Source organism: Procambarus clarkii, chromosome 25 (genome assembly GCF_040958095.1).
Source record: "Procambarus clarkii isolate CNS0578487 chromosome 25, FALCON_Pclarkii_2.0, whole genome shotgun sequence".
Classification (NCBI taxonomy): Eukaryota; Metazoa; Arthropoda; class Malacostraca; order Decapoda; family Cambaridae; genus Procambarus; species Procambarus clarkii.
In genome coordinates this window covers 5,255,284-5,282,372 of record NC_091174.1, presented here as the reverse complement: position 1 = coordinate 5,282,372, position 27,089 = coordinate 5,255,284, and the positions used below count along the sequence as shown (strand labels likewise).

The 27,089-nt window shown below is 38.0% G+C and overlaps 1 protein-coding gene across 3 annotated transcripts; it reads right to left on the bottom strand.

The window, feature by feature from the left end:
- On the bottom strand, positions 1–26,516 carry LOC138368615 (uncharacterized). Of its 3 annotated transcripts, none has more exons than XM_069331204.1 (21): positions 26,148–26,516; positions 21,679–21,868; positions 20,380–20,795; positions 19,114–19,232; positions 17,973–18,109; positions 17,045–17,227; positions 15,483–15,745; positions 14,767–14,853; positions 14,299–14,486; positions 13,729–13,870; positions 13,264–13,423; positions 12,585–12,766; positions 11,837–12,000; positions 10,510–10,611; positions 10,306–10,417; positions 9,767–9,933; positions 7,514–7,610; positions 6,592–6,833; positions 3,689–4,808; positions 2,353–2,493; positions 1–2,249 (listed from the first exon to the last, which is right to left on the bottom strand). In XM_069331204.1, the coding sequence occupies exons 2-21, from the start codon at positions 21,866–21,868 to the stop codon at positions 2,070–2,072; spliced, it is 4,392 nt and encodes a 1,463-aa protein (XP_069187305.1). In that variant the 5' UTR covers positions 26,148–26,516; the 3' UTR covers positions 1–2,069. The 3 variants fall into 3 exon arrangements, with proteins under 3 accessions (XP_069187305.1, XP_069187307.1, XP_069187306.1); XM_069331206.1 differs by having other exon boundaries at positions 17,973–18,106; positions 26,148–26,515; XM_069331205.1 differs by lacking the exon at positions 26,148–26,516 and adding an exon at positions 22,910–23,055.
- Between the last annotated feature and the right edge of the window lie 573 nt (positions 26,517–27,089).

Sequence of the window (27,089 nt, the reverse complement as noted above, 5' to 3'; positions counted from 1 at the left end):
TTGCCAGAAAATACAGTATATTTGTTTATATAATTGTACAATTCAGTCAAATATATATTCCACTAATCTTTCAAGTGATAAATACTTTGTAGTATAAATTTATGTTTTTATACCAAAATTACTAACTTCCATAAAATTACTTCCATCAAAAGTAACTAAACTAACATTAAGCTTATTCCTGGCTCGTGTTATTAAGCTCTCTGAATTGATTTCTACCATTGATCTGTGAATGGATCTCTACCTATAAACAAGTGCAGTTAAATTTATGGAATACAGTATTGTTAAAAATAGCCCAGGTAGCAATGTTGCTGGCAGATTCTTACTGTACACATAACCAGAGGTTGCTGTTCTATTATGCATTTTACAGTCCAATATTGATTGAACATACACAAAGTGATGATTTTACACACACCCTTGGAATAGCATTTCCATGACATTAACCAATGTAAACTTGACATCTTCTAAATATAAAATCCAGTTGGTAGAGAGATTTTTATAAATGCAAAAAATGCTCGCTAATCATACTTGTACTTTGATGATGATAAACCTAACCGGATTCCTGTCCCAAAAAATAATTTTTTTGCAGGCGATGAGTCACAATAATGTGGCTGAAATATGTTGACCAATCCACACACTAGAAAATGAAGGGACGACGACGTTTCGGTCCGACTTGGACCATTCTCAAGTCGATTGTGATGAGGGAAGGAGATGAAGGCAATAAATAGGCAAGAGAGGTGAGGAGCAAGGCAAAAGGTATGCAAGGTAAGGTGTAGTAGAGGGCAGAGGAACAGAAAAAAGAACAAAGGTAACTGCAGACGGCCTATTGGCCCATACGAGGCAGCTCTTATTTATAACCACGCAATAAGAAGGGGATAGTAATGGAATAAAAGAATTTCTTATCCTCTTTAGAATCCTCTTCTTATTCCATTACTATCTTCTTATTGGGTGGTTATAAATAAGAGCTGCCTCGTATGGCCAATAGGCCTTCTGCAGTTACCTTTGTTCTTTTTCCTGTTACTATCCCCTCTACTTCGATGGGCTCACCATAGCCCGTGCTACATGAACACTTCATTCTGAGTAACTAAATCTGAAACAACAAAAACCTCTACTACACCTTACCTTGCATACATTTTGCCTATTTATTGCCTTCATCTCCTTCCCTCATCACAATCGACTTTAGAATGGTCCAGGACGGACCGAAACGTCATCATCCCTTCATTTTCTAGTGTGTGGATTGGTCAACATAGGAATGTTTTTGTGTGTGTGGCTAATCACATTACTATATTGAATGTGTGCCTGTTGATTATTACATTAAACATTAAAAATTTTAAACTAAACAGTATGACCATGATATAAATGGTGAAAGTTAAATGCTTGCTCCATTACAAGTACTTACTAAAAAAAATGTGTAATGTCCAAAAATAAAATGATACATGTGTACCATTGTTGTGTAGCTATCTAGCTGGAGTTCAGATATTTGATAGACCCTCTTCTGTTGAAGTACTATTTGAGATGCGAGTTGCAGAAAACATTTTCTCGGAAATAAAAATGGCCAAATTACAATGTGTGCAGATGTGGTTAATATAGACCACCCATCCAAGAGGTGAGCAGAAAATTATTTCAATCCAGTATTGTTCTGTATAAAGTGACAAGTGTTAAACAGTTGACAAAGAAAAATACAAGGCACTAGTACCATGAAGATTATTTACTGCAATTTCCTGTAGAGAATGGTCAAAATGTTTAGTTGGGACTCTACCAGCCAGTTCATCTGTATCTAATGACCTAAAAATACCTGTATACTGTTCTACATGAAGACTTGTGACCATTGCACCTATTTACGGCCATCTGCTACAGCGTGTCTGCTGCCTCAACAGAACAACTTCAGTTTCGGTGCAAAATTTTCTGGATTTCCTTGAATCACAATGAACAGAATGACATCCAACAAAATGACATGCATAAGCATATGGAAAGTAAGAAGTGCAGTAACTGACCTGATAAATCTTGTCTAAATTTTGTTGTGCACAAGCTGTGTAAATGTGGTTGAATGCCAGTGACCAGCTTCATTAATATTACAACTTGGACTCCTGGGCATCAAATGGCGAAGATTCTGGTGGTGAGGAACACTCGTGATGGACAACGGCTGAACACGAGATCTTTGAAGGTGGTGTAGACGATGTCAGGTCACAAGGGGGTTGTAATTCTGGATCTGATGACAGGCTAGTTGAGGCAGGTGAAGCAGCATCTGGAATCTGTTAAATAAGAACTTTTGTACTGTTACTGTCTATATAAGGGAGAAAAATTATAACCATTTATCATCACTGTATGCAAATAGAGTAACTTGTCATGCCTCACCTGAATCCCTGTGGTGGGTAGGGTCTTGGAGAGCTCAGTGAGGAAGAGATCATAAGATTCTCCTCCCGTGGAAATAGAATCAAAGCATGACATGGCTGTGTCAGGAATGATGCCACTCTCCACACTGCTGCTTAGCCCATACTGCCCATGAGGATGCAAATGGTTGGAAGTGAGATTAAGAACAAGGAATAGATTAAGCAAACTTAATAGCCATTTTCTTTTCTATTTGAGATGGTGCAGATTTTTATTTTTTTTCACAATCACATTGAGCAGTTCATAGATATGACAAGATGACACACTGTAATTCTACAGGGAACCTTAGAAGTGATCCATGCATGGGTTATAGGTAATAGTTACTGGAAAGCATTCAGTTAAGCTCAGAATGATATACAAGTCCATTCATAAAGACTCAAAACCTTTCTAAGCCCTACAGTTGTATTACTGGTATTCACTACCTGCCTACCTGGCATCTGTGCTCACTGTCACCAAAAATTAAAAACTATATTTACTCATGATCTCATGTTATTCATGAAATAATATGCATAATGAATGGCTTTATAAAATGTGCAAATACTGTACAGTGCAGTCCAACCACGCTGCGGGAATATAAGGGACAATTGATCCCCGGGAGCTACACAAGGTAGGTAGACACCTGTTAATTAACCATTTTAATCATTCCTCAATACTTTTTATAAAATAAACATTGTTATAGGTAGTAGCACCATATCCATCTCTGGATTCCCAGAACAAAGCCTCTTCCACACACACTTCAATAACTAATTGAACGGAAATTCCTAAAACTCAAATTGTCCTTCCATTGAGTAAACTCTCTGATCAACTTTATCTGATTTTGCTTTACATTTTATGCAATAACACACAAATTAAATTTTTGCTATAAATGTAATTTTTCTTTAACATTTTGTCCATTATTCATTACATGTAGGTTAGTGGCTTTGCAAGAATGTAGCATTTAATTGCCAAATCAGTGCTGATACATTCCATTATACCTACCTGTACTGTATAAATATATATACTAGATAGGGTTTCCAGCAGTGCCCTGGTCTTGCTTTCCCCTTTCTCCCTTTTCATTCTCCTACAATCTTTCCTCCCTCTCCCCTCTCCTCATTCCAGGCTTTATGAAAATTGCAGGAGGGTCCTTATAGATGTCAACATATTTTAAAGGGCGACACTTGGGTTGACCCCCAGCTAGGCTATGACACTCGTATATGAGCCATGTTTCAATGTTGTTAAGTCAAGTGAGGCTAGAGCAAATGTCTGGCCACCTACTTCAGACATGGGCATCCTATTTTATAGTAAAAATCAATGTATACACTACCTTAATCAGAAAGTCCTCATTACTGTTGATAGTATTAAAGCTACAGCTGCTATGCTTGTTGAGCGATGGAGTAACACTGCGGGAAGAATCAAGATCAACAGCATCCTGGATACTGGGTGGATGCATGCAGCCGTTCATGTTGGAAATCGCTTCTTTTTGCTTCATTCGGCCTTCAAGATGTGCACTCCTGCCAGACTCAGAATTGTGAGTTGTACCTGAATAGGTGGAGGTAGCTTGTTGTTCATTAGCTATCTTTCTCCTTTTTCTCGGATTATCAGTTTCTTGGAGCTTGGAAACTATATATCTACTTGTATGATTATCACTTATTTCCAAATTGTGTGTACAATCTTTAATAACTGCTTCACCCTGGTATTTTTGAGCCAGACTATGCTTTGCATCATCAGGCATGCTGCAGCTGCTTCTATGAGAGCCACTGCTGCTGCACTTAGCATTATCATACTTTCTGCTCTTCAGGTTTCCTGAATTTCTTAAGTTCATGTTACCTTTACTGCAGTGACTTCTATTAGCTTCATTTTTCCTGCATTCTTGAGTTTCATTAGTTTTGAAAGGTATTTCTCCAATACTTCCATTTCTTAGTGTGGTAACAGATCTTTTTTTCAAGGAGTTTGTTTCATTAGTAACTGCCATTCTTCCATTTTTGGGGGAAAGCAAATCCCTTGGGGTACTAATAACTGTGTCTGGTTTATTAGTCTCATTAGCATCGAGATCCCTATACTTGTTGCTCCCTTTATTAATTTGTTTAAGTAAGGAGATTCTTCCATTACTCCCTTCTGACATTTTCCGTGACCTCTGCTGGTGACTGTGCTTTGAAGGACAGCTCTGCCTTTGATCTGTAACAGCAGTATCAGACTCCTGTGTGCCAAATGACACTGTGGAAGGGCAAAGGACTAGGGGTTCCTGTTTAAAAGATAACAGAGATGGGCACTCTGGACTGGAGACACAAGACTGTCTGGCTAAGGTGGCAGGTGAGTATCGTACAAGACTAGAAGTTGACACTTGACTTGACAGTCCAGACATAACTCCAGAGCTAACCTCATCTTCTGACATGGACCTTTCCAGCTCTGGCTGTGACGGGCAGTCATCATATTGTGACGTAGCTCTGCAGAAAGCATCGATTTAAAGGTAAGCATTTAAGTTTAATGTATAGGATTGTAGTTTTAAGTATGTGAGCACATGTCTATTAAAGTGTTAATACTAGTATTAGCCAAGAAGAAAAAAGTTTTTCTGTGGGAATTGGTTCATTAGCACACTCTTCATGCAGCTGTTTTTATAGCCTCATTATTCCCTTAATAAGAAATCTCCAGATCCATAATTAATAAGTTTTGCTTCTAAAAAATTTAAGGTGATACAAGTTATTACCCATCAGATATCTGCTTTCTATTGGGATTGAGGAATGGTCTATTTTATGAATATTCATAGAGTTCATACAGTGTATGCTAAACTCTCAAGAATTATATGACCAGTTCTCTGGGAAAGTGAGCAGAAGCAAGGGAAGTCTTGAGGTGGATCTGACAAGAGGTTTCTCCTTTCAAATCAAAATTGTTGAAACACGGTGCAAAATTCTAAATTCTTTTAGCCCTGTTGTGTTTCTCGAAGAAACTCTAAAATGTTTTCAGAAACTCATTCTGTATGCAGGAAGCAAGTCCTATTCATTCTCTAACATAATTAACCTAAATACAGGATGAGGATTAGCGAGATATTGAAGTTTAGATATGAGGGTAGGGCAAAGCACAGGGTTCCTAGTGTTGCAAATCAGGTTTAGGATGGAAAAAGCTCTTTTGGTTTCAGAGTAGATACAGATGGTAAAATTTGGGGATTAGCCACATGGTACAATAACTTGTCAAATAGAGAAATGTCAGAATAAGAAAGAGTCAAAGATTGCCTTGTTTTAGAAGGAAACCTCTTAATATAGCTTTAAAATTAGCATTGTGTATACATCTTACATTAGCCTTACTGTATTTAAAAGTTACAAAAGTTTGTAAATCAGGAAAGCCTTTCTGAATCCCAGTACAAATCTTTTCCCTTGTTTGAAAGCTATCTAGAGTTTCTCTAAATTATGATGTTAAAAGATAAAAAGGATTTTACTACAGAACTTGATACTGTAGTACACTTAGAATTATCATGCTCCTAAGGCACTATGTGTCTTAGGAGCATCACAGGAGCATCCCTGTGAACCTGTGTCCGAGAGCATCCCAGACGCTGCCTTAATCGACTGAGTTACGACATCGTAAAAGGAGTTGAAACCGAAGTTCTACTGAACTTACTGGATCCTGCAGCCTCTCCGAGCCACAAACAAGGGTTTTACACAACTCCCCCCATGCACTCGAGCTATGTCACTAGGCCGTTCTCTCTCTTCGCTCTTACTTCATTACACACAGAAATCACAATTGCGTGATGCATCAAATGAACAAACTCACAAGGGCCGTGATGGCAAGTTGTGGATTTGTTCATTTGATGCATCATGCAATTGTGATTTCTGTGTGTAATGACACTGACATTAGTTTGACTATTGAAAAGATGTCTGCCCATAACACTGTAATCAAAGATTACAGGAGTTCCTATGTGTAGTTCAGAGTGAATTAGCAGATAACATGCCTTTCACCCTTAGGAGCATTTATTGTAATTTATCATGTGATAAAGTTGGTAAAACCTGGTGGGTGACTTCACTTAATAAAATTTAGTCTAGTGTTCTCTTTCTGGAAAGTTTAGTAAATTAGGCATTCATTTATAGTCAAGTGTAATACTGCATGCGCTACTTTTCACAAGCTCTGATCTCGCTGTATTGTATAATGTATAAAACAATTTCTAACATTAATGGACGAGAAATATCAAAAGATTACCTAACCAATTCACTTTTTAATATACATGCCATTAAGACTTACTTATTTGTCTTTGTGCTGAGGCTTCCATCAGCTTGGTTTGAGCTCAGCTTGTTAAGATAAGGTTGGGGCTGAAGTGAAGAGGTACTAGAGTGAATCGAGGAATGTGTTGAGACGTTTGACTGGGACGTTTGAGACCGAGACCCACAATGGAGGGATATGGAGTGCTGACTGCAGTATGAAGCAGGACTTCCTGGCAGGTTTTTTCCAGACTCTTCCACATCAGTTCTCTCTATCACTAAAAACTGAAATGAATACCAAACTTGCATGTAAATATCACATGTAATACAGTGGTGACATAATTACATGAAACTAGATTATCAGATAGACTGGGTTAGCCAAAGTAAAACCAAACCAAACCAAACTGGATAAGAGTCCTGCAATATCTGAAGTCCTTTAGGATATTGGGATATTATTTTTATACATTAGAATTAAACAAATTTATAAGTTAAAGATTTTTGGATATTAAAGATGAAATAAATTTGTCAGAGAAAAGTAAAAATATTCAAATAATAAAAATTTATTATTGTACTGATATATTAAAACTTTATTCATATGTTTGTAATGATAGAATGTGCAAACATGTATTCTAGCATTTGTGCTAATAAAGCACATGTTGGGTGAAACAGAGAAAGCAAAAACCCAGTCATAATAAACAGAATTTGCTTGAAAATTTGCCAGAATTTACTCAAAGGCCACCATATCTCTTAGTGGCCTCAGTGGGGACAAGAAGCCGACGACTTGTCGATGGTCCCTGCCCTTGCCCCCTCTCCCCCTTCCTTCCCGTCAACACTCGAGATCATACGTCAACTGAAGTTTAGATGTTGATGGAGATCAGTAAGCTATTGTAGTAAACTTAATAACCCTCCCATGGTTGATAAGCTTAACACCAAATCCAGGATGTTTGATGGGATGAAATACTGACCTCCTCTTCCTCTTCTGGTAGACTTTCTGATAAACTGGTCTTGGGTATGCTGCTGATCAATGGACGACTACTACTACAGGGCACCTCCATCGATGATCTGTAATGTGAATTTTGAGTAATGTTCAGTGCTGTTCACCTATACTGTGCATGCTGTTTAACTTGTACACTTTGCACTAGTAAAAATGCAAGTCACCTTATGGTTCTATTCACCCTATGGTTTCCATAAGTAGCCATTATCAATTCCCATTATCTTCCTTATTATATATAATAGCATTTCTTACATTGGTATGTCATTTAGTAACATTAATTTATTAATTATGAACTAGCAATCTTTAAAGTTAATAAATAAATACCAGTTACGAGAATATTTCCTGAAATTTACTTTGGCTAGTCAGTAAATCTTGTAAGAATAAAAGTAATTTACAGTCACACGTATGATGAGATGAAGATATAAATGAATTTGTACACATATTCTGATTCAATACTGCACATTGGCTTACAGTGTCAATTAAAATCATTAATCCTCATATTTAATTTTTAATAATGTCTTCCACAACGTACTGAACAGAGCCAAGTACAGGTCCGTCTAATTATCCAAAGCCACCCAAAGCTTCCTGGCATTATGTTAGTACTGTAATGAATAAATGATATATTTACTCATTATAATGTTGGTGCTGAATGTAGAACACGGAAAAACATATTTTTACTCTGAAAAAGTATCATTTCGTAACGAAATTAAAAGAAAATAAGCTATTGGTGATGCCAAAGCAAGTCGACGGTCCAAGAGAATGTTGTGGAGCGATTTATCCAAGACACATTGTTGCCTAAAGAGCATTTGCTGCGTATCAGCCTCCTGTACCTATCTAACCTAACCTATCTAAACCTAAGTTAATATAACCTGTACGCAACAATATATCTTGGATAAGTCGCTCCACAACATTGTTGCTTGGCCCATCGACTTCCTTTGGCACCACCAGCAGCTTATTATTGTCTAATTTCGTTATGAAATTATACTTTTTCAGAGTAAAGTATGTTTTATCATGTTCTACATTCAGAATCAACATTATAATGAGTAAATATATCATATTTATTCATTACTAACATAGTGCCAGGAAGCTTTGGGTGGCTTTGGGTACCTTTGGGTAATTAGATGGACCACCAAGTACATATTCCAGGAAGTCTGAGGATATTCCTCAAAAGTATAGGCATTTTGAGTGGAAAACAGTGCATTTCTCTGTATTAAATGAATGTCTGTCAATGCTATAAACAGTATCTGATGAATTCAATAAATATATGAATAAAAGTACAGTATTAACAGAAGAATATCGGCATTAAGAAACTGCAAGGTTGTGGGTAACCACTATTCACACAAGTCTACTATTATTGTAGCACCGAGAAGGCTCCATGTATCTGCTCTGAAATATGTTAATGGGATTAAGTAAAGGTTAGCAAGACAGACTGAGATAAGTGCAGGCTACATACAAGTCTACCTGTTCAAAGTGACAAAGCTAAAACAGTGCACAACTTTAGGCAACAAGAGAACCCTAAAACAAGCTTTGGGGGCCCTTGTTCCCATTACGACTAATATACATGGTGATCAACAGGTGATTTAACAGACATGCATAGCCATTACTTATCCAGTCAAAAATCTGGCTAACTGTGAGCATCAAGGGTACCAACTATACCCACTACTTTAAGAGTTACTACTTGCAAGCCTGTAGTTTAATCTCTACCAAACATGGAGTGTAGTCACTACCAGGCATGGAGTAAAACTATGTAAACAATGTTACATACTGTAAACCTATTGACCCCAAGTATCCGTAAGAGTGTGAAATCCCCTTTAGCCAGGGTCCAGAGGCTGCAGTACCTAGTCAGGGCCAGGATGAAGCCCTGATTGGGGGACCAGGAGGAAAACCCATCTGGCTGAAAACGGTTTAACAAACCCAAATGAAGAACACTTGTTTATGTTTACTTTGCATGACGACTGAAAAGAATAATGCAGGTCAACTGATAAAAAGCACTTTTCGTAGGCTAATTCACAAAAAAACAACCATTCCAAATACAGTAATACATAAAATATGCAAAGTATGGACTTTTTTTTTACCATTGGCTCTTGCAAGGCACATGTCTTTTTTGTGTGTGTATTTTTTCCTTATATCAACTAAACCTACAAATTATGAAACTTGAAAGCCTGTGAGCCTCATGTCAAATGCCTTTGAGTTGAGTAGTACTGTAATGCATAGTGTGGCATACCTCCTACTATTCCTTATAGGGACTTCCAGAGACATAGAAGATGGTGTCCATGGCCATGCACTAACAGGAGATACCGCCTCCATGGACGTCATGTCCACTGTTGAGCGAGAGATGGTGCGAGATGATCGGCGAATAATGCTGGCTGTATAAGAATCTGGACGCACAACCTGTGAGAGATGGTAGCAAGATGAAATGTGAATGGCAATATACTCGGTTATTTTTTGTCAGCTGAAAACAGCATATTATCAAAGAAACTTTACATAGGTATGGCATATAAGGAAATCATGGGGATAATATTAGTACCTTATACAATATTTCTTGTCAAGCCCAAAGTGAGCTCAGCTTAATAACATTTCAAAAATGTTTATAAAAAACTGGCAAGTAAATCATGTTTTAAAATTTAGAGCCTAGATTGGAATAAAACTTAAAACTAGCAACTTGCAGGCAAGGAGACTGATCTGGTCGTGACATAGTATACAAAAAGATGACAAGAGGATAAGAGTGAGTGACCCAACTTTTTAACATTAAAAATTACTGACCTGGAGGACAGTATGCAGCAATTTAGGTGTGGCCTCTCTTGATTTTATGATAATATTCTCATCAGCGGCTAGTTCCATCTTCTCTCGAGCCTCGTTCTGCTTGATCAGTCGCCTAGCCACAGTAAATTAAAATGATTCATTAAATCAAACCATTAAATAAATTACTGTAACTGCTATATCGTAGATCACAATAGAATAACTTACTTGGCTTTCTTCTTGAGTATTTCCTGTGCTTCAGGATAGTCTTTTATGGTGGCCTGCAGGTCAGCCTTGCTCAGCACAAACAGACTGCTGAAACCACGTGATCTATAAAAGAAAAAAATTATCCTTGTTTTTTAGTGGTTATGTCTTCTTTGTCAGTATCATTTGCTGTAAAACATTTAATGCTTCTCTGTATATCAACAATTATATATTACGGTACTGTACAGCATTATATTTTAACTTCTATTTACAATATACCTCCTCACTTTGTACAAGAGTTCTGTAATATGGAGGTCTACATTCTCGACTCACAATTTAGGCTCTCGGGTTTGATCTTCGAGTAAAACAAACAGTTGGGCACATTTCCTTTCACCTCAGTTCTCCTAGCAGTAAACAGATACCCAGGAGCTAAGCATGTTGTGGGTTCCATCTTAGGAAAGATCATAGAAGAAAGGTTCAACATAAGGGAAGGGGAATCACGATACAAGCCTCAGTTCGGTGCAACCTTCACTCGGCAAACTAAATGCAAAATTTTAGTTTTAACCTATGTTATGTCCAAAACAACAAGGAGAACCTGTCTGTAAAGAGATTTCACATGTAGCATAATTACTTCCTATGTTCCCAGCCTCAAAATGTCCCCTTTCAAAGGTAGCAGGGCCTAAGTGAACAAAAACAGTGTCAAATTAAAATGGAAACAAACCATAGCATTTTAAATACAGTATGCTCAATGACTTTCCAGAGCCTCCAACTCTTTCTTCTATTGTTCTGGCCATCTATGCAAATTATGAAAAAAATGATTGGAGTATCAACTTGGAATGTCATCTTTATCTGCTATGAGTATCAGTTGTCATGCTGGTGTACATATTAGCCTCGTTTTTGGATACACAATATATACAAGATTTGCAAATATTCAGATACCTCAACAAGCTTCACATTTTGCTCACAAAACTGTGAGCTGCTGAACAGAAAATCTTGAAGATACTATACAAGATTTACTATACTGCAACTGTATCCTGTTCAAATGCAAGATTCTTCTAATTCTTCCACGTACAGTATGTAGAAGAACACATCTAATGTACATGCACACTTGGAGGCCAAAACCATCTGTAGTTTCAAAGCATTATATGATAATGAATATTGGGAAGATGGGACACCATGAGCATAACTCATCCTGTAACTACATTTATGTAATTACACTTAGGTAATTACCTGGCTACTAGAGTACTCTACTGTAATTGTAAAGCAAGGGCATTAAAGGTATATGGCATTCTATCTACTTTTTTTCACAACTTTTTCCCCTTTACTTTTTTTAAACATCTGCTTTACATACCTTACGTCAGCAGTACGCCTATTGCCCCCAGCAAGAGCCAGAAGGGAGATCTCGCCAAAAACGCTGCCCTCACCAAGAGTAGCCAGCACAACGTCACCTTGTTCTCCTCCCATTACCAACACCTGTCCAGCCTGCACAATATACATCTCCTTCCCCACTTCTCCCTGTGAATACATAGAGATTTGACGCTGTGGTATAGGTCATCATTTTATATGCATGTATCCTTTTAGAGGCACACATTCCTTTACATGCGTGTAAAGGAATACATGAAAAAAAATACCCCCAAAATATAAGAAAGCTCTCTTTTTGCAGAGCAAGAGATATTTGGAATCAAAGTGAGGAGGCAGTGGATGCCAAAACCATCAGTAGCTTCAAAAACATGTATGGAAGAGTGAGATGCCACAAGCATAACTCTCATCCTGTTATTACACTTAGGTAATTACACCCTTACTCTGTCCCCCCTCCCATTCACTCAAATTCCCAGCTTTAGCTTTGTGAATAATATAAATACCATTTAGTCAGTATTATTTCTTATACTTTAGGAGCAGAAAACACAACTTGGTCATACAGTACTGTACTATTATTGAACTTTAGCCACATAAAATATGCATCTAGTTTTCTCATGATTCACAGAATGTGCATGACCAAGAACAATTTCAATATTAATAGGCAATACCTTAAACAAATTCAATACCAAAATGCCATACTCTTAATTAATATAATATATAGATTATATATTACATCTCACCTTCTTGCAGACATAATCTCCTGGTAGATAGAGAACTGGCTGCAGCTTGAGTACCAAGTCCCGCAGCAGAGCTTTGTCACAGTCCTGGAAGAGCTGAACCTTTGATAAGATCTGTATGTGCACATTGATAGCTATGTCTGTTCGCATCTTCTTTGGTAGTGACTCAAGACACTTCATCTCATCTAGAAATTAATTGTGCCAACTTGGAATTAAAACAAGATAATACTTGTGAAGACAAGCATATCTCTGTGCTAAAAAGTGTATTAGAGAGGAAAATATATTATACATTATTTAAACAAGACATAATAAAAGGTAGTCCCACTCCCCCTATGATCACATATGTTCTGATACAAACAATATTATGAAAGTACTGAACCATTCTAATAAGTTTCAAGACCAAATATTTTATAGTTCCAAAAAATAACTTGGCCACTTAAAAAATGTAGTAGCCATAGAAAAAGCCTCGTAGGACTTTGATATTTACTTGAAATTTGGCAAAGTCCTCATTGAGGATTGAGCAAGTTGTACTGTACATGAAACCATCACATTAACTAAGAGCAAGTTACAACATTTCGGTGTGACCTGGACCATTAGGCCCAGGACCAGTGTGTCCTGGATCGTTAGGTGTGCATTAGTGTTTGTTCCCACCATAGAACTGAGACATTTATTCTTTGCTCACTGAGGGTTTTCTGGTTCTGCCAGGTATAGGTAAACCAGAGGCGGACCCGCTCTTGAAGGCTGGCTGGCAAGTTGAGGCGGTGGAGGTACGCTTGGGTTTGATCCATCACCCTTCGGAATTCATTCTGATTACGGGTGGCTGTGGCCACAATGTCTCGAATCTGCAATTCCACAATATCCCTCAGTTGGTTGGAAAAACTGCATCTAATAAAAAGATATGATAATACAGTACCTGTAATCCATAAATATATAAATATAAGCATGCAACTTAAATACAGAATAATTTTTTATTAATTTCTACTAAAATAAATCCAAATTTAACTAACTGCCTAAGCTGACTGGGACTAGTTAAAACACTACCTGGCTACCAGACTTAACTAACTGCCTAAGCTTAGTGAGGAGCTAAAATATGAATATACCTTCTTAACTATCCAAACATTAGCTAATAAACAACACTTAGCCTCACCTGACCAATAAGCAGAGCAAAGACAAACACACCCATTAGCCAGGAACATGTCATGAAGAGGTATTCAGCCTCGTTCTCTGGTTTGGGGTTTTTGCCAATACTGGTGGCTGTTTTTGTAGCAAAGTAGAAACACCGGATATATCTGAGGGAGGAAAATGGCAGTACAGTACACCAACAGATAAAATTTGATCATTTTTTTTTATGTAATGAACTACAATACTCTAAATATGTGACCTGTACTAAACAATTCAAATCTAATAAAAAAAAAATTGGAAAATAAATCCCTTCAACATTACCCTTAAAAGGAATCTTCTTTCAAAATTTCAAAACGAAATAAAAGTTTTGTAGACTATTTAAAATTAAAACATGGAAACAAAAGTTGATACTGTAGCTAGAATACAGATTATCACACATTTTTAAATTATATAGATAAATGCCAAATGTGACTGAATACACACTGGCTTCCTGTCCCTCAACACAGTGAATTAATTATAATATTTATTTCCCAACCTTAATTCAGACAAAATGCAACAAAAAATTATAGTGCTTTAACAGGGATTTTCAACTCACGCATTGCCTACACCCTGGAAAACCCATTTGTTGGAGCCAATGCCTTCAAGCTTCGAAAAACCATAGTAAGCACAGGTGTTCAGATGAATCAGAAAAATCATGTACATGACGGTACGGATTACTCTGACTGCATGAGGTGAAGACAGCACCGAGTCCAGACGGTGGAAGAACTCCCAAAAGGTGTGGATCTGACAGAGAGATGCAGGCAATTGTAAAAATTTTATAAAACCTATAAGTATATACTGTATGACTTTATTATGGCCACCATCTCTAGTGGCCTTGATAGGAACAGGACTGACTGGACTAAATGATCTACAGTAACGGTCTGACTGACCTAAATGATGAATTTTGCCTGTAACAGTCTGACTGGCAAAAATTATCAATAATAAGTCTGCCTAATTTCAATAATCTACAATAGTGATCCAACCTAGCATTAATTACCAACAATTGTAATACTTCAACACTTACCTTTATAAGTCTAGGCAGCCTCAGTATAGAGACAAGTCCAAACTTGAAGTACAGCAGATCAAGAGGCAGGAGTGATGCCAAGTCATACTGTTTAGGAAATCAAATACATATATAGTACTTTCTAACGTCCATTTAACCCATCTTCACTTAGGTTACCCACTGAAGTACATAAAGGTACTACCTTAGGTAGAGTTGCGGTAATACAGTCGGGTTCATTCTCGACTCACAATGGAGAATTCCGGGTACGAATCCCTGATGGGACAAAAATGGTTGGGTGCATTTCCTATCACCTAATGTTCCTGTTCACCCAGCAACAAGTAGGTACCTAGAAGTTAGTCAGCTTGTTGTGGGGTTGCATCCTGAGGAGTTGTAATTGGACCTCGGGGAGGGGGGGGGGACCTCAATATAAGCTTAATGGGTATAAACACACACTAGTTGCCAGTCTCCTGACACAATGAATTATTATTATTATTAAAATAGTCCTATGTATTGTAAATATATAATAGTCACCTCTACAGATTTTCATTGATGTACTGGTGACTATTTTCTTTTATATACAATAGTAAATAATAGCTGTGTGTGTTTTGACATGCCTGTAACATAAAAAGCTTGCCACAGGATGGCATTCATGCCTATAATAATATACAGTTAGCCACCAGGTGGTACTGGAATGAATGTTAATCACATATTCAAAAACCAAAATAGAAATAACTTACCCTGAACTTGGAGGTTTTCCAATAATATCGACGCATGAGTTTCGGCGTATTAACCCAAAATCCATTGTCCAAGTACATGACCCTAGACTTAAATACCACAATATCGAGGATGTAAACAAAATCAGCAAGGTAATCAGCAGTAAGCCAGTAGACAAGGTTGCTACTTGTCTGATACTCCGAGAACACAGATCGTAGGGGGATGACCCATGCATTGTACACATAAACAATGCACACCACCAGAAGCCAAGAAATGTATAGTCTGCCTGGTGAAAGATAAGAAAAGGTTAAAACAACAACAAATCTTAATCACTATCAGTTTAATACCTTGATTCCATGATACTGTATTTCTGCCCGGATATTTTACCTGGGTTTACCTGAGGGCCACCATCTCTAGTTGCCATGATGGGGACAGGAAGCCAGGGGCTTATCAAGGGCCCCCACATTGTTCCATATTTATTCTTACTTACTTTCTTATCAGTTAATCTGGTTAAAAGTACTGTTTGAATGCTCAATTAATTGTTAAAGTTACTCTCATTACTATTACTGATAGCAAAAGTGATTTAAGTTGTCTGCATAAATCTGTAATCTCATCTTAGAAATCTATCCTTCACTCTTGAATTTCTTTTCTCTGCACTCATATCTTTCTACTGTTAGAATTAAATTCCTATCTTGAAATTTGTTTTTATACTGAACTTTAAAAATTCCCATACTGTACTAGCCATTTTTATTTTTATTTTATTCCATGAACAAAGTGTTATAACACTGTACAACACTTGTGTTTTTGATGACCAAACTACACATCAGAAAATGGAGAATGGACGATGTTTAGGTCCATCTTGGACCATTATCAGTCATTTAATGGTTCATGACGGATTGAAACATTGTCATTTCTCCATTTTCTGATGTGTGGTTTGGTCATCATATCTTCAGCCATGTTACAGAGAAATCACAGTAATGTGATATATATTACTGAGAAAATCCACAGGAGCTGTGATGAGGATTCGAACCTATGCGCTGGGTATTCCCAGACGCACACTATAGATGACTAGGCCACGATAAGGTTCCAGGTTGCATTTTTTTACCCTGTTGTGATCTAATCGTCTAGAGTGCTTCTAGGAATAGCCAGAGCATAGGTTTCAATCCTCATCAAGGCTCCTGTGGATTTTTTCAGCCATGTGAAATTTGTGATTCAATTTTATTGTGACTCGTCATCTACTTATGATTTTATTTTATTTTTCAACGTTTTTCAACGACAATGTTATTTTTCAATTTCATGCCTACATTTACACTAATAAATCTTATCTCTTTTTACAAACCATACTAATTATTAATTCAAATTTATAAATACAAGATGTGTAACTACAAACTGCAATCTTTCCAATAACACCTTGCTCACAACACCCATCAAGTTCTAAATTCTAATTACTGTGAAGCTACTGCTTTATCAACTTAAACAAGAGCTTGATAACTAAGTGACTGATGTGGAACCATGAGAACTAAAATTTCAGTGATATCATACAAAAAACACTGCAACAAAATCAGTGTAAGGAGTAAGTGTTCACTTTGAGGTTCCATGGCCTGCGGGAAGGAAAGAGTCTTCCTACACCCATACAGATGCCGCAGCAGCCAAGCACGACGTGTGTTGACCCCAACCAGCTGAGGCAGAGATTGGGACCTGGAGGAGATCTCGTGATTGAGGGAGTCTAGTCGCTGCCGTGTGTCAGGAGCTTTGTGAGAATCATCACCTGCAAGATGTGGATATTGTGTATATTAATGAAAGGTTTCATGACATTTTTATTCCATCGTCCTTTTATTAAAATATAGCGTATTTATATTAAAAACTAGCATATGCCTTCACTCTACCTCATTTTATTTCCTGGTTCAATATAGCATTTGTATCCGATGATTAAAAATTCAAAAAATACTGTACTGTACAGAGGAATGAAAAGAACATGAGACAAAGACAGAAATACAGTACTGTAAATCATACTGAATATATATAATAAGGCATGCAAAGAGAAGAAAGTTTCGTTAAAGTTCAAGCTCACCTTAATCTATGACCTAGAGATCTGAGTGGTAATGATGCTATCAATGTATACCAACTTTCTCATTAAACCATCCAAAACTACAATATAAGTTGCATTTAAATCCATGCATCTTTGGAGTCTGACTCGTGACACTAGTGAACAAAATCCCTATTAGCATAGATTGTTAAGTCAAAAGTAAAAGCTAAAAAATGAGATATAGTACTGTAAATAAAAATGTAATATAGACTGGAATGGACAAAGAAACAAAAATGGAATAAGAGAGTGACATGAAACAAAGGCATCAAAAACAAAATACCTGTACATAATAACAAAACAACAAATACTGAAGAATAAGAAACAAAGAATGATAGAAGACAGAAGATACCTAAAAATATGAGACAGGAATGAATCACACATGAATCAAATCTAAATAGCCAGCAATGTGCAAATGTGAGCCACATACCCCCATCAGAGAGTTCGGTGGAGGGTGTTGGTGGCTGAGTAATCTGTGCCTTCACTCGATTGGCCCGTTGACTAAATGCCGAGACCAAGTGGTGAATACGCTCCGTTACATATCGGCTGTGCTCCAAGCTGGTACTGCTTGAAGAGAAGTATTATTTTTAGTTATTTCAAGTCATTTAATGCTGGTTTATCAGTTTGATTCACAGTTTACAAAATGCAAATTAAATCTTAACCAGGCAAGGATAGGAAGGATGAACAGTATACTGTCCATGGTATAAACAGAATGGGTCATTATTTAATAACAAGGCCTTGAGAAAAATTAACACCTTATAAGATCCCTACACTACCACACAGTATTGCAAAATGTGGTATTGGAGAAGTTAGATTTTAGTCAATCGTAAAATTCTTAACTTTAGAACTGTCTTGGGCTTTTTTTTACTGTTTAAAGACTAGAGCTAGGAGTATTTGGCCTTATACTGTAGAAATGATTTTTTGTACCTTAGGTTAATTGTTGTACAAGTATGTAAACTAACAATAATGGTTACTCAGTTTTCTGGTCAAAACAGTATGTTCAGTCTTAGAGAAACATGCAAATGCATAGTCACACATAGTCACAGGATGGCTACAATATGACTATTATACATGCAACATACAAAAAGGTGAACACAGAATAGTACTGTACTGTACTAACATTATCAAACTGGTAACTATTCATATGTTACTGAATAGTACATGCCTGTGGCAGGCCACAACACCCCTGCCATACAGGCAGTAAATATTCATATACAGTACTGCCATACAGGCCGTAAATATTCATATACAGTACTGCCATACAGGCAGTAAATATTCATATACAGTACTGCCATACAGGCAGTAAATATTCATATACAGTACTGCCATACAGGCAGTAAATATTCATATACAGTACTGCCATACAGGCAGTAACTATTCATATACAGTACTGCCATACAAGCAGTAACTATTCATATACTGCCATACAGTCAGCAATACAGTTAGACTTGCTCAAGAAACCTAACTTGCACATAAACACAAGACCGATGCTACATAGCTTGCTACACATTCACACACGTGTAACATTAACAACATGTGGGACACAAACACACAACATTCTCTCTGCTCACAAGTCACTCTTGCTGCTGCTGAGTGAGGCAGAAGACCTGAGGGGGCGAGTAGAGGAATGTTCTGAAGCAATGTTGATGGTAGGCACAGTATACCTGCCTATCCAGGGGCTGTAGCCTCCCTGTGGGTGGAGGACACAAGTTACATCACCACTTGGCAAGCACCAGTAACAGTGGTGATCTGATAAATGTTGAAATTATTTTTGCATGTTTGTAGCAGATGTCATTTGATTCCCATTGTCTGGGACAAGAAGCGTGTTAGGTTTATCTGGGTTCCCCCTAGACCGACGGGTGACCGTCTGCAAGATGTGATCCACAATAGTTGCCCAACTTACATGTAGTACTTTACTGCTAGGTGAAGAGGCATCAGATGAGTGTATTTGCACATATTTGTGAAGCAATAGAAATATACATATATCAAACCACACTGGAAAAACAGTGTAATAAATGGGTCTATTTGGACCTTAAAGTAAATGTATAAGTAGACATTTGATTGAAGTGATTAAGGTTTAACTTTCTTCTATGTTGCCTAGTATAGTATCTCAAATATTTCTAATATTTAAATGATTAAGTTCTTGGGGGTTTTGGTTAACCTGCATTGAATGTTTGCTAGTGATGTAATGTTTTGGAAATGGGGTCTTTATGATTAAATACTGTAGATTATCATAAGGCAGTTTTGTACTTTCTAAAATAAAGGTTTCTGTATATAATAGCTTGCACAAAAAAGTTGTTGAGAAATTAGAAACTTTGCTAAACTGTTGCATCTATATATAAATGGACTAACACTTAGTACCTTTCCAACACAAAACATTTCATACATTAACTTGCAACAGCCCACCTACTAACAAGATTATTACACTATCAAGAATGAATGCAACAAAATAATATCCCTAAATGGCAATTAAAGTAATAAATTTACATAACCACACTAATGCAATGATCAGCCATAAACTTTTCAATGCCTTTGTCTAATAGTTAGGGGACAAAAGTTACTTTAAATTACAGTTTTGTGGTAAAGTTCAAATTAAGGACTTTTCTTACATCCTCATACAGCCCAGCTATCAAAAGGCATCTGTTTGCTTTATCATGTGTCTTGAATATGGAGAAACAAAGCCACTGGGCTCAATGCGGTAACAAGCATGAGAATAGATTAATCTCTCAACTTCATTCACACGGAGACAAAATAATGAAATGTACCTTAGCATAACCTCTTAATACTGTAAAATACTTTATAATATTTTGATGCGCTGTAAAATAAGATTAAAATACCTGTGTAGGAGCCAGGTTTGGAGAAGCGTTGGTAGTGGCCATCAGGGAGTCATGATTTAGTGTCCCACTATCTAGGGAAGATCTGGGCCACAACACCTCACTCCCATCTTGCACGGTGCTCTGTTGGGATTCCCTCCGCAGTTCCCTGTTCCATTTTGGAATTTTTAAAGGATGAGAAACATTACTCATTCCCTGCTGCACTACTTTTTTACGACCATGATCTGGTGTGTTTCTGGTATTGGCAGGTGCTTGCAACTGGGTGGTGGGTAGCAATGGCATAACACGAGTACAACGTCGCCCAATGAGTGGGCTGGAGCGAGAGCGTGGTGTTGGGTTGTAACATGCAGTGCTGTTTGTGGAAGGATATAAAGTACCAGCAGTTGTCATGGCTATCACTCGTCCTGAGCCCATTATACCTGTTAATATATAAACAAAAACTTTACAAAGGATGAAAATGTAGCAACAATATTTAAGACCTGCCAGAGAACATTATGCATGTTAGTGGCTTTGCAAGAATATAAGAATACCAATGATATGTTGTCTCACAAACCGAATGGACCTTATTGTATATAAATAAATTAATTAATAAATGTTCATCAATATCCCAATATTTCACATTAAAGTTTGAAGAAAACTTAACCACTAAAACCATTTAATGTTTAAGCAAGATTATATCATAGAATTTAATGAAGAATGGTCCTTATGATAAGATTACAGTGTAGAATCAATAGAACAGTTCATGATACAAAAAAATGGTTACAAATACAAACTTATTCTATGGAATTGGATAACTGTTAGGCTGAAGCACCTCACTACATTAGGACAATTCAACACAGGCATACTTAGTTAATTGTTTTCACAGTTTTTACTATCCAAACATCTTTAGTAACAGCCATATATACAGTAGACAAAGTCGTAAATGCCAAAACACTATTGAATTTCAAAATCCAGCTCGATAAAATCCTCAGGACAAATGGGGGGACTTTTGACAAGCTGCCAGCTTCCTATCCTTGTCAAGGCAACTGGAGAGATTGTGGCCCCTCAAGTAAATTTGGGTAAATAAATAAATAAATAAATAAATAAATAAATATAAATTCATATTTTTTTTAGGAACGATATACTGTACTTATTCTCCTACAACCAAATGTACAAGAGAGTTTGTAATGTGACATGTTTTCTGTATGTACAGTACCATAGTCCTAATTTAACTGGACACATCCCAACCATGTACAGTAAGTACCTTTATCCCCTGTGTTTGTCTGGTTGACTGATTTTTACCATCTCAGAACACTTTCATACCTGTAGTTTTAGGGCGCTTCACAGAATCACTTATAACAAAAACAGGTCTGGTGGGCGAATTAGAAGTGTCAGCCACTGGTGGAAGATCTGTTACAGCAGTGCGGGTTTGGGGCAATACTGTAGCTGGAGTTGCTTTTTCTCCCTTTTCCACTGCCAAGGAAGCCACCTCCAGCCGCACAGGGTATGCCATCTGTTAAGAAAATAATTAATCAGGTATGAATCAAGTTTATTGTACCTAGCATTCCTCAAATTACTCAAATCCATGTAGAATTGTGATAATAATGCAATATAAACCAATAGAATTTTACCAGCCAGCTAATCAATCCCACCTATGCTTCACATGCCTATCCTTCCTTCCTTGTGATAATCCCTCCCCTTCCTCCACTGGTTCATCCTAATAATAATAATCCCTTACTAATAATGAGAGCAATAACTACATTAATAGTCTAACATTGTCAATCACTAGTTAATGACCGATTACCTTACATGGATCACACCTTATATCACCAGTTGATTGTAACTACCCCAGTCACATGCTCTCCTGACACTTATTCAGACATGCCGGTCTCTCATTTTGGGATTGTCTGAATGAAATTAATGAGTAGTGAAAAAGATGTTACTGCTATTTGTTTAGGGGCAACACAACTAGAGGATCATATGCCCACCGGCTACCCAGTTTTGAGAAATGAGGAAAGGGATGAGATATCCTTAAGTCTCATCAGACAGTGGGGAATGGATGAGGAAGACAAAAAATGCAAAAAAATCAGATAGGCTGTCATGAGTGACAGGCTTTCAAGCAAAATACTGTCACACTAGACATGCTGTCAGGCTGTCAGCATGTTACTGTTAAGTAAGACAGACTGTCAGGAAATAGACTGCTGTCTAATAGACTTTTCAAGCTACACAGGCTGTCAGACATGACAGACTAGATAGGCTGTCAGGAAACAGACTCAGGCATAACTGACAGTCAGGTATGACAGACTAGACAAGCTGTCAGGTGAGAGATTATCAGGCTGAACAGACTGTCTGACAAGAGTCAAACTGTTAAGCTAGACTGGCAATCAGGCTAGACAGCTGCCAGGTTGAATAGACATATCAAACAGGACACCAAATAAAGTCCTAGAGGTGGGTGGACGATCACAGTTACACACAATTGGGTAAATTACTTCGGTAATTACACGTGTTCTTCCTGTTCAATCCACCCCACTTAACCCATGCCACTACATATCACCTCTTAATAATTATTCATTGTGTCGGTGGACAGGAAACCAGAGTATTTATACACGTTTCGGCTTTTAATATAATAATTCGCTGTGTCGGGGGACAGTTAGCCACTGTGTATTCATTCACGTTAGGCTTTTATCGAAGTCCTCCCCCGAAAGGCCGAATTACTGACCCCGCCCAGGATGCAACCCTACAACACGCTGGCTAACCCCTAACGTACTGCTAGGTGAACAGGCCCGTCAGGTGAAAGGAAATGTGCCCAACTTTCTATTCCCGCTCGGGATTCGAACCCAGAATTTTCGATTGTGCGTCGAGAATGAACCAGTTTGTACTATCGAGACCCTCTTGTAGAATGATATGACATTATATGCCTTAAACTGATGCAAAAACCATTGTAATTTTTGCGAGTATAATATAAGTAAACAAATTAACTATTTCCCAAATGAGATTCATCATGTATCAGTCGTGTGTGATTTTGTGGGTCACTGAGTCCGTATGAGGTCCGCAACTCGACAACAATGTGATCTTTTCATGTAATATTAAAACCCCTCTAATTGAAACCCACAAACCTAGTCCCACACCTTGACATCCACATGCAGACACTCTCAAACCGATACCCACACCTACATGTTAATTACACCTACTCCCGAGACACACTGACGCTCAAACCACACAGGTTCACACAAAGGTAGGAATCTGTACACCAATTGATTGACAGTTGTGAGGAGGGACCAAAGAGCCGAAGCTCAACCCCCGCAAGCACAACTAGGCGACACCCAATCCCGACGCTCACACCCATTCCTGACACCCACCCACACTCACCCGACACGAACACACCCATTACCGACACATCATGCAATCATCTCCTGATACACTTTCCGAAATCGATGCTCACATGCCAGCACCCACACCTATGTATACCCACACCCATGTTCACGCCCACATGCCAGCACCCACACCCACATGCCAGCACCCTTACCCATGTTCACACCCACATATCAACACCCACACCTATATTCATGCCTACATGCCAGTACCCACACCCATGTTCACGCCCACGTACCAGCACCCTCACCCATGTTCACGCCATATGCCAGCACCCACACCCATGTTTAAACCCACATGCCAGCACCCACACCCATGTTTAAGCCCACATGCCAGCACCCACACCGATGTTCACATACACATGCCAGTACCCACAATGTTCACGCCCACATGCCAGTACTCACACACATGTTCATGTCCACATTCCATTACCCGCACCCATGTGGTTCAGAGATGTCCAGAAAACATGTGGCTTACCGATAATCACCAATGACTAATTACCATGTGTGACACATCATCAATGACAAATCAATGCTTGCGAAGCTCACCATGCCAATCACCAATGTCTGTAAATATTCAATTGCGTCGCTTACACCATCAGTCAATGACTGTAACTAACCCCCACCCACCTTCCTCACAATGTTCAAAAGAGAATGCTATAAACACCTTCAAATGATTCCTGATCAACCAGGTTGTAACTCATACATCAGCCTACGAGAAGCCGCGTCCAATTGCCTGGTTGACCACCAGAAATTACTAACTACATCACGTGGCTCACTCTATCAATCACCAATGACTAACAGTAACTAGCGTGGCCCGCACCATCAATCACCAATGACTAACAGTAACTAGCGTGGCTCGCACCATCAATCACCAATGACTAACAGTAACTAGCGTGGCTCGCACCATCAATCACCAATGACTAACAGTAACTAGCGTGGGTCTCACTATCAGTTACCCCGTCAATAACTTAACAATACCTGGCGTGGCTCGCACCAATCAATCAGCAATTCGTTCTGCTTACCGGCATCGATTATAACCCACTCACACGCAAGCGAGACTGTCTTAATTCTCTGCAACAACATATATTGCATAGAAGGTCGATCGTCTACCCTCAGTATAAACAGTTTTGATTCGTATGTCCGCTGGCTATTCAGGTCCATGTTAAATTGTCTCGAGTTTCTTAAAAGGCTGATTGTCCAATCGTTTAAAGTGCCTTTATATAATAAGAGGCAATCAAGCAAAAACTCTTTCAAGTTCTCTCTTGAAACCAAATTATGTTACAGAATAAAGTATTGAACATAATTCACACTTATCAATGACGCTTGGGAAATTGAGTTCCAGAACTTATATCGAGTATTTTAGTTATTATTGTTAGCTCAAATTAAGACTTTCCAGAAACGTTATACAGTAGTAATACATGCGTTGGTCTATTATAGTGGCTTTAATAAAGACCTTTTAGTGGTTTTGAGTGAACGTATGCCATGACTAAAACTCTAGGGAAACCGCACCATATGTTTCACTTGACTATATGAAAATTGCACAGGGATGGGTGTCAATAAATGCTATTTTATTTAAACCACTTAACTTGACATACCCTGACCAGTCTATGTTCGTCCCTTATCCCAGCCTATTTCCCTGCAAATTTGGGTGAGGCTCTCCCCAAGAGTCTGACCTTAAGCTTTGGATAGACATTCTCTTATAGTATTTATTTTATTTTTTATTTATACATATACAAGTTTCATTGGGTTATGAGAGTATATAGCATGATGTTTTTACATTCTTGTAATACCACTAGTACACACAGCGTTTCGGGCAGGTCCTTAATCTAGCAGACATTAAGTAGGTAATTTTTCTACCAAAATTTATAAAATGTTAATTAACAGGTACATTGAAAGAAAATTTTAGAAGATTAGTAAGTATATTAAAAGCACATTGAATATATATATTATATTATATATATATATATTATATATATATATAATATATATATATATACATACATATACATAGTAGATATATATACCTGTAACCTGCTCATATGAATGTATTGTAATTATGCAACAACTTTACAAACCCCGTGTATCTTTTTGTAAACTAATAAGTTGGTACGGCCTAGGCAAATTTCATGATACACAGTACTGTATAACGCATGGTATATAATCATCACCAATTAGTTTAGTATAAGAAATATATTGGAATCCAATGTCTGAACCAATTATGTCTCAGACTTCTCCACGGGACAGGTAGAAACAGGCCTGGGTACATTAAATCATAATTTGTTTCCCTGCCGGCATCACGATCCATCAAATTTCCGCCAAGACATACAAGCATCTCAAAACACCCTCCTCCCTTCCCCAATTCTTACTATAACCCACCGTTTGTATGATACAGTTAAAGACAGGACTGCCTTTTCTCACCGCGTGTACACTGGTCCTCTGCCTCCTGAAGCAGCGCTCTGCAGCTTCCTTGTTGCTCCCTCCTTGCCTCCTGCGTCACTGAAGAATATTTGGGGGACCCAGAGTGGGCAACACGTCCTCTCAATCGTTAGGCAGAACTTTGCTATAATGACTTTGGCTTTATACGGGTTACCTTACGCAAAATGCGTATTATAATTATGACCTAATATAAAACAAGTAAACCCAAGTAATATAGCATATAAATAATAATAATACATAATTTTAACATAAAGAATTGATTACTGTATGGAGGTTCCTGAGACTACTGAACACGCCATTGCCATGGTAACCTCAGGAGATGCAGGTTAGCCAATTTCCCCCATGGATATATAATTATTCCTATCACTATTGATGTATTGAAATAGTGATACAGCAATGGAAAGCGTATTGGGCGGTGGGCAAAATGTGGATGAGATGCTACTCGTGTGAGTAGATGTAAATGGGTAAATGGAACCTTGGGAAATGAAGCTGTGTAGATGTGCTAGTGGGTGGGGCATGGACCTGTACTCACCTAGTGCTTGCGGGGGTAGAGTTCCGGCTCTTTGGTCCCGCCTCTCAACTGATGTACAGATTCCTAAGCCTATTGGGATCTATCATATCTACATTTGAAACTGTATTTAGAAGTCTGCCTCCACGACATCACTTCCTAATGCATTCCATTTATTAACTACTCTTAGACACTAAAAATAAATTCTTTCTGTCTGTGGCTCATTTGGGCACTAGACCAGGCCTTCTATTTGTTACACACACCCCAGGAAGCAGCCCGTAGCAGCTGTCTAGGTACCTATTTACTGCTAGGTAACAGGGGCATCAGGGTGAAAGAAGCATTTTCCCTATTTGTCTCCGCCTCCACCGGGATCGAACTCGGGACCGCAGGACTACGAATCCAAAGAGCTGTCCACT

Coding starts and splice junctions, on each gene's coding strand:
- LOC138368615 (XM_069331204.1), bottom strand. CDS start 21,868: ATGGCATACCCTGTGCGGCTGGAGGTGGCTTCCTTGGCAGTGGAAAAG. Junction 18,110..19,113: donor AGCAGCAGCAAGAGTGACTT/GTGAGCAGAGAG, acceptor CTTCTCTTCAAG/CAGTACCAGCTTGGAGCACA. Junction 4,809..6,591: donor CTCAGCACAAAGACAAATAA/GTAAGTCTTAAT, acceptor TGCTTTCTGCAG/AGCTACGTCACAATATGATG.